Source organism: Carassius carassius, chromosome 22 (assembly GCF_963082965.1).
Source record: "Carassius carassius chromosome 22, fCarCar2.1, whole genome shotgun sequence".
NCBI classification, from domain to species: Eukaryota; Metazoa; Chordata; class Actinopteri; order Cypriniformes; family Cyprinidae; genus Carassius; species Carassius carassius.
This window is the reverse complement of record NC_081776.1, coordinates 2,708,629-2,721,474: the sequence shown is the minus strand read 5'-3', so window position 1 is coordinate 2,721,474 and position 12,846 is coordinate 2,708,629. Positions and strand designations below refer to the sequence as shown.

Here is a 12,846-nt window from a genome sequence, read left to right as displayed (position 1 = left end):
GTTGTGTTTATTTTGTTTCTTGTGGAGGATGCAGTGAGAATGCAGGATGTGAAATGGACGAGGGGTCCAGTAAAGAGCTTACTTTATTGTTGATAGACTCATTAACATCAAACTGTGAGCAATTTTAATCTAATTTGTCACAGGCTTTTCTCTCAGTGCCTGTGAAATGGAGCCGAGCCAAAGAAGCTCAACAGCTTTAGTGGGGCGCAGGTCGCTGTATGATACTGTTCCTGTGAAACGGCCCGGGATTCTGTTTTACGAGCCGAGCAAAAGAGCTTCTTCCACTCACAGTTTCATCATTCGGCCAACTGGGATTTAATCAACACAACCATCAAACACAAAGCCTATTTTTAAAAAAGTATTTAAGTATTTTTAAAAATATATTTAAAACTTGTAAAAAATGATGATAAAATCATTATTATTTTATTCAAATATATAACCGTGTATGTTATGTTTATTTTTTATATATAAAATAAAAAATAAATATAACAAATGTTGTTTATTTTATATTCTAAAATCATAATTTTTATTATAATTTATTATTTCTATTAAATATATAATATTGTGAGGATAGGTGGTTTGGAAAAAAAAAAAAATATATATATATATATATATATATATATATATATATTATATTATATATATATATATATATATATATATATATATATATATATATATATATATATATATATATATATATATATATATATATATATAATATATATATATATTTTTTTTTTTCCTTTGGAAGGGCATTTTACATCTGATCCACACACTGACTCTTGGACTTTATGTCTAGTTTAACTGGTTACAGTTTGGTATATGTGCTGGTAGTTTTCCTACCTTTTTTTCAATGTTGGGTAAATTATTCCTTTAAATCCCATCAAAACATTTGGAGTTGTAGTTTCTCAGAGGTTATGGCTATAATCCGGACACAACCGTGTGTGTTTGAGCTCATGTGTCCTTTCATCTCCACTTTCCCTTGTACAGCAGTGACACGTGTGTGTTTAGATGTTTCTGGCAGGTGTCCTCACAGTCTCACACACACACATTTGACACCAAACACCAGCACACACACACATGCTCATCAGACAGTAATGAAAAACGCCCAGTCAGTCTGTCTTACAGTGATAATAATGACCTTTCCCTCATCACACTTTAATTTACAGATATTTATACCTCAGTCACTCGAGAGTGAGTCGAATAGGAAAGACAGCTTTAGTCTGGTGACATCAGTTTGAAAGTAACTTGCAGTAACATCCTAGCAATCCCACAGCAATGCACTATATACCACATAGCAACATCCTAGCCACCATAATGCAATGCACTGTATATACCACTTAGAAATCCACATCAACCACATTGCAACGGCCAACCAACTACATAAAGCACTATATATAGCACTTAGAACACATAAGCAACTCCATAGCAATGCCCAAGCAACTACATGATAATGCAATACACTTAGGCCCCGTTTACACTAGTGCATTTTCCACTGTTTTGTTTACACTGAAACGCAACCCCAGAGTTTTCAAATGAAAACGGGGTCAGCAGCATTTTCAAACGTCTCTGCTTTCAAACGTGGAAAACGCAGGAGTAGTGTAAACGATAGGCGTAAGTGTAGCAAAAGTAATGCGTTTTAAAACTAAAACGCACTACTGTAAACACGGCCTTAGAACACCTTACCAAAAACATAGCAAAATCCTAGCAACCACATAATAATGCACTATATTGCACTTAGAACACCTTAGCAAGCACATAGCAATGTCCCCTAAAAACATAGCAACACACCATATATACCATCACATAGCAATTTTTTTAACAACTTACCAACCACAGCAATGCCTTAGCAGCTTCATAAAAATGCACTAAATATACCATTTAAAACAGCTTACAACCACTTAACAATGCACTATATAAGACCCTAGAAACCACATAGGAGCACGTGGCAACTTTTGCATGTGCAAAACTCTACAACCTACAGATAATTACTGTTTTATTTTTTATTTCTATTTTGTGGTTTCTCTGAACTTTCTGCTTTATGTGTATGTTTGGCTCTAAATGAACAGTGCATTGACTCCAGCCCTCCTCATCTTTCTTGTTCCAGATCTGGCTGTGTCGTACCTGAGAGGTCAGCGCAAATTCGCTGAGGACGTTGACTGGTCTTACACAGGTGGGTTCACCGTGAACAAACGCCCTTATTGTGTGCTTTATACCAGACTCCAGTGTGGCAAAGCACTGGCTTCAACCCAAACGCCTTAAATGCTTTTCTTCTGTGAGCGAGATACAGGGATAAAGTAGCAGGAGATGGAAGTGAATAATGACGGATCAATGTCTGTTCTCCATTACGAAACGACGGCAGTAAGTCGACCACTGACCCGCCAGTGCAGAGATTAGCTGAAAGTCTGAGACACTTTAAGACACTCGAGTCTTTCAAAAGAGTAAGTGACATTCAGGATTGTTGGAGGGCCTTGACATGTGGCTTTTAAATCAGGCCGGAGGACACTTGAATGGGATTGACAGTTTTGTGGCTTTTAGGCCTTTTCAAGACCAAGTTTTTAAATGTAATTTTTATATAGTTTCAGTTTTCAGTATAGAAAAGCTGAATATTTAAAATGCACAGTCATTCTCTTCCCTGGAATAGGGAACAAAACTGAGTCACTCCCTGACGGGGAAACCATCAAAACAAATGTGACGTCACATTTCCAGATGGTGCCAGTGACTGATGAGAATATATGAAAAATATGAAATGAATCATGTAGTTAAATTAATTAATGTATTTTTTTTATAGAATAATATAGAATAGAATAGACAAACACCCTCCATGCTTTACTGGAGGAACGCTGTTATTTGAATCTTTTATTTGAGCTCTATTGGAATCTGCCAGACATATTGTTAAAAATGTTATCACTTTTTGTTTGTAAAGCACTTTACGCAATCCATGTTTCAGATCAGCTTCAGAACATCATGTCTTGGTTTCTTAAAGACATCCATGAGATAATCACTGCTGTCATGTTGAAACTGGTGCAAGTCTGCATAGAGTCAAATGTTACTGTCTTGTGAAAACTTGTTTGTCTGACTGTGAAGAGTAGGATACGGACTCTCTCTGTGTGTGTGTGTGTGTGTTCACTAAGTCAAAACTAAATGAATTAACATGTGAAAGAATGCATGCTTGTGAGGCACAGCACAAACCTGTGGAGAAAGAGAACGAAACACGTTCCTCTATTTTAACTCTCATTGTTTCACGTAAACCCCTCTCATCACAATCAAAAGTTGTTCAAGCTTGAATGCTAGTTTGTTCATAGACCCCCGGTTCTTCAGCTGACAGTCACACTGTGACTCTGTAATGCTTCACTGTCCCTCCTGGTGTGTGGGAAATGTCTGTTTTGGTTCATGTTTTATTTGTCTGTTTATTATGCACTAATTGTGAAAATGTTCAACAGTGCAGTGCCCTATATCAGTTGAATTTTTCCACAGCATGTTGTTTCTCTCCCCAGATCCTCACTGACAAACTTTATTTTCTCCTCATCTTTTCACCTCTAATCTGTGTTAGCATCCTTTACTGTGGGAACATTCAGCCAAATTTAACAGAGTGGACAGTGAATGTATTCATTTTAAATTTTAAATATATGAATATAATATAATATAATATAATATCTAAAAATCTAAAATCTAAAAAATGAAGAATATATTACATTTAAAATATATTTAATATTAATATATTTAAATATTTATAATTTTCAATTAAATTAAATTTCTAGTACATTTATTTGTGTATATATATATATATATATATATATATATATATATACACATTTATATATATTTATATATATATATTAAAGAGCACCTATTATGCTATTTTTAAATTACCTTTCATGCAGTGTATTTAAATATATTAATAAATACATTTTCATTTAGAAATAGCTAGTCAATTTAAAAAAGAACAGGCAGGTAACGCTTGAGTTAAATGTGAAATTATGAGGTAATGCAGTCATGGAAACGACTCTACAAGTTACTCGGACTCGAGCTGCATGCATTTATTTGTTGAATTATTACATATTAACTATGAGTATTATCCGAATATATATTAATATATATATCTTCTATAATATATCTTATAAACTTATTTATAAAATATAGTTTTAAAGAAATATGTTAAATATAAAAAAAATCATTAAATGAATGCAGCTAATTATTTGTTTAAATTGTCATTTTTTTTGTATATATAATTTAAAATATAAATGGTAAAAAAATCATTTGCAACATTTATCGTATTAATGTTACATGTATTTGTATAAAATTATATTCAATAAAATAAATCAAATAATATATATAATATAATAATAACAAAAAAAATACAATTTAAACTTAAATAAATATCAACTTTTAATTGTTAAACTATTTAAATATTATACTATACATTTTTTTATTTTGTATTATGTTGTAGCCTACTATTCAGTTGCTCACCATCAGAGAAGGTTTGTTTTTGTGGATAGATGCTCGTTTATGAGTCTGTAGTTAGTCCACAGACATTCACACAGGTTGTTCGCTTTACTTCTCCCCTTTACTGACCTCCATCTGTGGAAATGGTTCTCACATTCATTCACATGCATCATAGGCCAAATTTACCTGTAATTTCAGCTTCTGATCGTGAGTGATCTGACCTCACGTGCTGTTAGAAAATTAGAAATATTCAAAATCTCAGAGTAGCCCAGAGGTCTCAAAATCCTTGAAATTACTTTTGGCTCTGTGATTATGCTGCATCCACAGACTAGCAGTTACCATAGCAGCAGCACTTCTCTTTGATTACAGCATATCCGTGTGTGTGTGTGTGGCAAGCCATTTTAATCCTAAAAATGTACTAGTATCTATTTTGATGGTAATAAAGAAGTATCTAATAAATAAGAAGTAGTGTCCAATGAATAGGTACTCCTATCTAATGAGTCTTTTAAAAAGTTACTAGTAATAAAGTAGTAGCTAATGAATAAGTGCTAGTAACTAAAGAATGAACACTAGTAGCTAATCCCTTAACAATGGTTATTGCTAGTAGCTAGTTATTGCTAGTAGTTAATAAAATTAACATCTCGGTTATGTATGTAACCACGGTTCCCTGAATAGGGAACAAGATGCTGCGGTCACCGTATGGGAACACCTCTCGGTGTGACGAATGTCTGAAGCCCTATACCATCCCGCCAATCCTATTGGCCAAATAGCGCTTGGCACCGCCCTACGCATGCGTACGCATCATATACCTGAGTGCCGCGCGCTATTTCACTCAGATTTCATGAACTGAAGAAATGCTATCAAGGTACGGAACGGCCGGGACCGCAGCATCTCGTTCCCTATAAAGGGAACCGTGGTTACATACGTAACCGAGATGTTCCCTTTCATAGGTCACTTCGATGCTGCGGTGACGTCACCGTATGGGAACCCTATACCATAACGCCTGACGTACCTGATAGTTGGAATCCAAGGAAAGCATCTGCTCAAGCGGAGAGAACCCGGGAGCCAGGAGCCATCCTCACAACCAGACTGTAAAACTTGACAAAATTGCTCGTGAGGAACATCCTGCCGCAGCACAAACATCATATATAGAAGAACCACTGAGAAAGCTTGTGATGAAGCCACTGCTCTCGTGGAATGAACTCTAACTCCTAAGGGCGAAGCGAGTCCATGCGCCTGATAGGCGAAAGATATAGTCTCCACCAGCCAATGGGACATGCGCTGCTTTGTGACAGCATGGCCTCTATTTTGTGTCCTAACAGACAAAGCTGGTCGGACTCACGCCATGGAGCTGTTCGATCAACATAAGTCTTCAGCGCTCTGACAGGGCAAAGACTCAGATCTCCTGACTCCGCCTCTGCACGGGGTAAAGCCTCCAAGACCACTTGTTGAAAGTGAAAGGGGTTCGAAGCGACCTTAGGGACATAATTAGACCTCAGTCGCAGCAATACTTTCACAGAGCCTGGTGCAAAATCCATGCACGAGGGCGAAACAGAAAAAGCCTGTAAATCCCCAACTCTCTTGAGGGAGGATAAAGCCACAAGAAGAACTGTCTTTAAAGTCAGGATTTTATCCGGTATAGTTTCAAAGGGCTCAAACGGATGCCCTGATAAACCTTGCAACACAATGGATAAATCCCATGAAGGAACTCGCAAAGGGCGGAAAGGCCTCAACCGTCGCGCACCCTGTATAAAAAGAGAGACCAGCGGATGACGGACCACTGAAGCACCATCTATATATATGTGGTTAGCTGAAATGGCTGCCACGTAAACTTTCAGAGTGGCTGGCGTTACTCCATCAGAGAAACGGTCTTGAAGGAACTCCAGTACTGAAGCCACTGGGCAGTAAACCGGATCCAATTACGAATTCCACACCAGGTCGAAAACAGTTTCTATTTGAAAGCATATAAGCGTCTCGTAGAAGCTGCCCTAGAATTCATTATAGTCTCGGTGGTTTCAACAGAAACAACTGCGTTGTGTCGCCGTCCATACTCTGTGAGCTGGGCGCCCTTGACAAACAGCTCCCCAACCAGTCAAACATGCGTCCCTCGTGACAGTCTCTCGGGAAGCACAAATCCCCAGCCGAACTCCAGCTAGAAGGAATTCGGTTGACATCCATTGTCTTATTGACATAACACACCTCCGTGTCAATGAAATCGTCCGATGCGGAAGACAATGGGGTGAAATGTTCCGGCTTGTTGTCCACCACTGAAAAGGGTGCATATGAAGTAAGCCCAGATGGATTACAGGGGATGCCGCTGCCATTAGACCTAAAAGTCTGAGGCACAAACTCACCGTCACTGTGCGACCCACTTTGAAGTGACGCACGCATGACACGAGAGACTGAGCACGCGGGAGAGATAGTCTTGCTGTCATTGCGCTGTCATCTGCTGTTTAGATGATTCAGCACAAGATCTTGATGGGAGTGTGCTTGAGTCTGCGATTGTGCTAACACCAGCCAATCGTCCAATTCAATACACGAATGCCCTGGAGCCGCAACGGGGCCAGAACTGCGTCCATGCATTTCGAAAATACTCGATGAGCCAAGGCTAAGCCGAAAGAAGAACACAGTATTGATTTGCTTTGCCCTCTAAAGCGAATCTGAGGAACTTCCTGTGTCTCTTGATGATCTGAATATGAAAATATGCATCCTTCAGATCGATCGTGACAAACCAACTGTTTGGCTGAATCAGAGACAGAATAGACTTTACCGTTAACATCTTGATTTTGCTCATCTTGAGTGCAAGATTCAAACGGCGTAAATCGTCACTTTTATTTATTTTACCAAAATAGCGGCTGTAAAACCTGACTCCATCTGAGAGGGGTCTACTTTTATAGCCCCTATTCCCCGCAGAGATGCTCCTGCTGCAGCACTACGATTTGGTTAACAACCATGGGAGATTTCCATGGCAAAAAGGCGGGCCTTTTTGAACTGAATGGTGTATCCTTGACGAATTGTGCGTAACACCCATAGTGAAAATGCTGGGCAAGCGCTATCCTGCGGCCCATAAAACGTAGTGGTTTCCAAGCCTCCGCTTGCAGCGTTCCCACATGCATTAACGTCCGAGCACAGAAAGCTCAGAGCGTCCGTAAGCAAGGAAAGCGCATGTGTAAAAGTCACTACGTTTCGTTGTGTCTAATCCTGAAGCGTATCCACGGCAGAATTAAATCCGACAAAATGAACATCGGGCCACGCCGCTAGCGTGATTACGGCAGCTGTGTGAGCCGTCATAAACAAGCTTTCTTAGTCAGCCTCTTGTGCTGTCCCTCAAACTCTGAAGGCTGGATTGTGCAGAGTGTCTGAGGGGGCGCTCAAGTGATAGCTCAATCCAATGATGCTCGAGGTGCCTTTGCTGCGAGACAGTCAATGTTAGAGCGTGGGGACTGCAGTGAGAGGGTTGGATGTGCATTAGCAGTCCAACAGCACTCTCTAGTGGAGGGCACATTCCCTGACAAACAGGAAGGGAAGCGCATGCGTCAAAGTCGCTGCGTTTCGTTGTGTATAATCCTGAAGCGTATCCACGGCAGGATTTAATCCAACGAGATAAACATCGGGCCACACCGCTAGCGAGAACGCGGCAGCTGTGTGAGCCGTCATAAACTGTCCGTCTTTGTCAGCCTCTTGTGCCGTCCCTCAAACTTTGAAGGCTGGATTGTGCAGAGTGTCTGAGGGGGCGCTCAAGTGATAGCTCAATCCAATGATGCTCGAGGTGCCTTTGCTGCGAGACAGTCAATGTTAGAGCGTGGGGATTGAGGACGAGAGGCTTTTGCCGTCCAACTCAGGTTTTTGTAATGTCGGCGAGATTAGCCAAGGTGGTGCTCGACCGTTAACATCCCCGTCATAGAACGGTTCACTGCTCGGGCAGTATGTTTCTCGACACGGCTTCGAAGAGACTTTAGGCCGCGGCCGAGTTCGGCGCGATCCATTCGGCTAGAGAGTTCGTCCACAGCGGCATCGCTGTATAACAGCAGTCCGCCATGTCAGCAATGGTGGCGAAACCCACAGCGTTCATGACGTGCGCTGATTAAGGCTGCTTCCAGGTCCTCGAAACCTCTTGGTGGAGGTCCGAGAAAGAAGGGTAGCGGCTCACGGGGGGATAGTTTATCCACCACGCGGGTAACCACATTCAACAGCTCACTGAGGAAGGGGAGGCGCATTTCTCCTGTCTGCTCGGAGGGAGAGAACCGCATGTGCCGGCCAGAGCCTACTCTGAGTCCGAAGCCGCGGTGGACAAACATAGTTTGTAAAAGCAAATCTGCTGATTAACACACTCGAGTGGGAGAGAGCGAGCAAAGTGGAAAAAACTCCAGCGCATCACTATATTCATAGTCCAAGCCGCACACATCGCCCCAAACCACCACCTCGTGCGGCGCCTTGGCGACTGCAGAAGCGTAAAGGCGGGGGTTAGACGCGAGGCGACCTATAGAAAATACACTCCAGAGCGCAGAACTGTAGCCGCTGGCTATCACAGAGAGAACATGTAGATAGGCTGCTAAACGAATCTCTCATGAGTGCCTCCCCATGATAAACCCATTATATGGCTCTTACCTTTCGTTGACTCATCGCGTCCGTGAAGAGGAGTTGAACACTGCTCGAAGAAAAAAACACTGACAACGCGAGATGGTTTCCTTAGGGCACAGATGATTCGCTTTCCTGAAGGAAATGAAATCTGAGCGAAATAGCGCGCGGCATTCAGGTATACGGTGCGTACGCATGCGTAGGGCGGTGGCAAACGCTATTTGGCCAATAGGATTGGCGGGATGGTATAGGGCTTCAGACATTCGTCACACCGAGAGGTGTTCCCATATGGTGACGTCACCGCAGCATCGAAGTGACCTATGAAAGGGAACAATGGTTCCTTTTCAGGAACTCGAGCTGCGTCGAAACGCTTTTGGGGAACGTCCCTGACGAGACCGACTCTGAATATCGTGTGCAATCAGTCCATCGGAAAGGCGTGACGTCACGGGCGTGGTGACGTAGCGACCAGGAAGCTATAAAAGCACGTGCCGTGCAGCTGGCTTCAGCTTCGAATCTGTCAGCAAGCGCTCTGTGTGTGCATGTCAAAAGTCTGTCCTGTTGGTCCTATTTATTGTTGTCTGTCCCTTAGACATTAAAAGATCGCTAAAACAGCTCAATATGCCAAAACAAAAGCAAAAGACCTAACATATGAAGGGCGATTCCAAGCCACGTTATAGATTGTGTGTTCCTCCCTGCCCTCGCTACATTACGAGTGGGGATACACACAGTTTGTGCGTGGCTTGCCTGGGATCGAAGCAGGCTGAGTCCACAGTATAAAACAAACAGTGTCATTATACGGGCAGCGTTAGTGAGCAGCTATTTAATCTCCGAGGGGATTAATATTGTTTGTGTGACTAAGCTATTCGCGCGATGTCGAGGCAACGCGTGTATTACATCATTTTCAGTTTTGATGTGAATTTTTCCATACCCGACCGCGTGTCTGGTTATTTTAACTCCATTTAATAAGCAGGAGTTGGTTCTATCACTTCAATGTGTACTTTATCACAATCTAGACCGTGTTTACTTGTCTGATTGTTTGATTATTTTTAAATTCTGAGGAATATGACTCTGAGAAGTCAATATATCACTATATGTGTACTTTATCACAATCTAGACCGTGTTTACTTGTCTGATTGTTTGATTTCACTAAATTCTGAGGAATTTGGATTGCATTAGATTCTGAGGAATCTAATGACTGTTATCTAACTTCGAGAAGTTCAATATATCACTTCAATGTGTATTGTATCACAATCCAGACCGTATTTACTTGTCTGATTGTTTGATTTCATTAAATTCTGAGGAATATAATGACAGTTATTTGACTCATGAAGTTAGATGTACTGGAGGGACTGCTGGGGTAGAGCGGTGTCCACCTCATTACACGGTGCCCGTCTCACCTCAGTGCCCTCGGGAGGTGGGTCTGCCATCCCTGCCGGAGTTTCAGGGTGCAGCGGCCTCCAGCGAGCACTACTCAGTTATTTCCGCCCGTGAGCGTAGCGGAGCTGGGATGCTTGCCTCCCCTTCGGGGGCCTCTTACTCCAGAGATCAGTCTCGAGAGACTGATTCCCTTAGTACATTAGCTAGCAGCGTGGAAACTACTGCCAATGTATCTCAATGGGTCCTGCGCACAGTGGAAAGACAATAGTCGGCCTCCTGCAGGCTCTGGTTATGGAACAAAAAGTGAATACCCTTTTTAGGAAGGAGGCCATCGAGGTGGTCCCTCCTCTAGTTAGGGAGTCCGGGTTTTATAGCCGGTATTTCATAGTTCCAAAGAAGGATAGGGAGTTGCGTTCGATCTTAGACTTATGTCATCTAAACCTCTCAGTAATGTCACTGAAGTTCAAAATGCTCACTGTCAAACAGATTGTAGCTCAAATCAGATCCGAGGACTGGTTTGTCACAATAGATCTCAAAGACGCATACTTCCATATCCATCCTTCCACAACACAGGAAGTTTCTGAGGTTCGCTTTTGGGGGCAAAGCTTATCAATATCGAGTACTTCCCTTTGGCCTCGCACTCTCACCCAGCACGTTCACGAAATGTATGGATGCGGCTCTGGTATCCCTCCATATGCAGGGCATCCGCATTTTAAATTATATAGACGATTGGTTGATCCTAGCTCAATCAGAGCAGATGGCGGCTCGACATCGAGATGTCGTTCTCGCACACATGGGGGAGCTGGGTTTGAGACTAAACGCCAAGAAGAGTGTACTTTCTCCAGTTCAGAGAACCACCTATCTAGGCGTAGTGTGGAATTCGACCACGATGCAGGCACGCTTGTCTCCTGCTCGGATCGAGTCGATCCTCACATCAGTCGAGAGAGTCAAAGAAGGCCAGTCACTCACTGTCAAACAATTCCAGAGATTGTTAGGGCTGATGGCAGCTGCGTCCAACGTGATACCTTTTGGCCTGCTGTACATGAGACCCCTACAGTGGTGGCTCAAGTCCAAGGGCTTTTCCCCGAGGGGAAATCCACTTCGAGTTATCAAGGTCACGCGGCGGTGCCTTCGTGCCTTAGACATGTGGAAGAAACCTTGGTTCTTGAATCAGGGCCCGGTGCTGGGAGTTCCTTGTCGCCGTGTAACGCTAGCGACAGATGCGTCCCTCACCGGTTAGGGTGCAGTCATGAGTGGCCACCCTGCCCACGGTCTGTGGAGTGGTCGCCATCTGACATGGCACATCAATTGCCTAGAGATACTAGCAGTCTATCGAGCATTGAAATATTTCCTCCCAGACCTGAGAGGTCACCATGTGTTGGTGCGCACCGACAACATATCAGTGGTCTCTTATATCAATCACCAGGGGGGTCTGCGTTCGCGCCCCTTGTACAAGCTGGCACACCAGATCCTTCTGTGGTCCCAGGGCAAACTCCTCTCGATCAGAGCAGTGTATATTCCTGGGAGATTGAATGTGGGAGCAGACATACTGTCGAGACAGGGGCCGAGGCCCGGGGAATGGATGCTTCACCCCGAGGTGGTGAAGCAGATATGGAGAGTATTTGGCACAGCCCAGGTGGACCTCTTTGCGACTCAGGAGACATCGCAATGTCCCCTCTGGTTCTCTCTAGTTCATCCAGCTCCTCTGGGACTGGACGCTATGGTACAGACCTGGCCGAGGCTTCGTCTGTACGCTTTTCCCCCTATCGCTCTGCTCCCGGGAGTTCTGGCGAGAGTACGCCGGGACGGGGCCCGTCTACTACTAGTAGCCCCGTTCTGGCCGGGCCAAGTATGGTTCTCAGATCTAGTCTCGCTCCTCGACGGCTCTCCGTGGGAGATACCGATCAGGACAGACCTACTCTCACAGACGCAGGGCACGATAATTCACCCTCGCCCGGAGTTGTGGAAGCTGTGGGTGTGGCCCCTGAGGGGGCACAGCTGTTAGCAGCTGGTCTCTCAACCGAGGTTGTTGAGACCCTACTCCAATCCAGAGCTCCCTCTACGAGGAAACTGTACACCCTGAAGTGGAAGCTCTTCACTTCATGGTGCAGAGACCGCCAGCTTGACCCAGCAGACTGCCCAGTTGGTACAGTTCTGGAGTTTTTACAAGCCAGGCTCTCTGCGGGGTTATCCCACTCCACCTTAAAGGTTTACATGGCGGCCATATCTGCTTTCCATGTCCCTTTCAATGATCAGTCAGTGGGTAGACACCCCTTAGTTACACGTTTCCTCCGTGGTGCGCTGAGGCTGAGACCTCCAGTACGATCCCGTGTTCCCCCCTGGGATTTGGTTGTGGTTTTAAAGGCTCTTTGTAAAGCTCCATTCGAGCCAATACAAGATATCTCAGATAGACATCTGACACTTAAAACTGCCCTGTTACTG

The 12,846-nt window shown here is 43.4% G+C and overlaps 1 protein-coding gene across 1 annotated transcript in view; it reads left to right on the top strand.

Moving 5' to 3' along the window:
• Positions 1–12,846, top strand: part of LOC132098672 (receptor-type tyrosine-protein phosphatase zeta-like) — a 51,844-nt gene that overhangs the window by 10,534 nt on the left and 28,464 nt on the right. Inside the window, exon 2 of the mRNA XM_059504778.1 lies at positions 2,111–2,176. Within this exon, the coding sequence (XP_059360761.1) occupies positions 2,111–2,176 (66 nt within the window). The remainder of the gene's footprint in view (positions 1–2,110; positions 2,177–12,846) is intronic.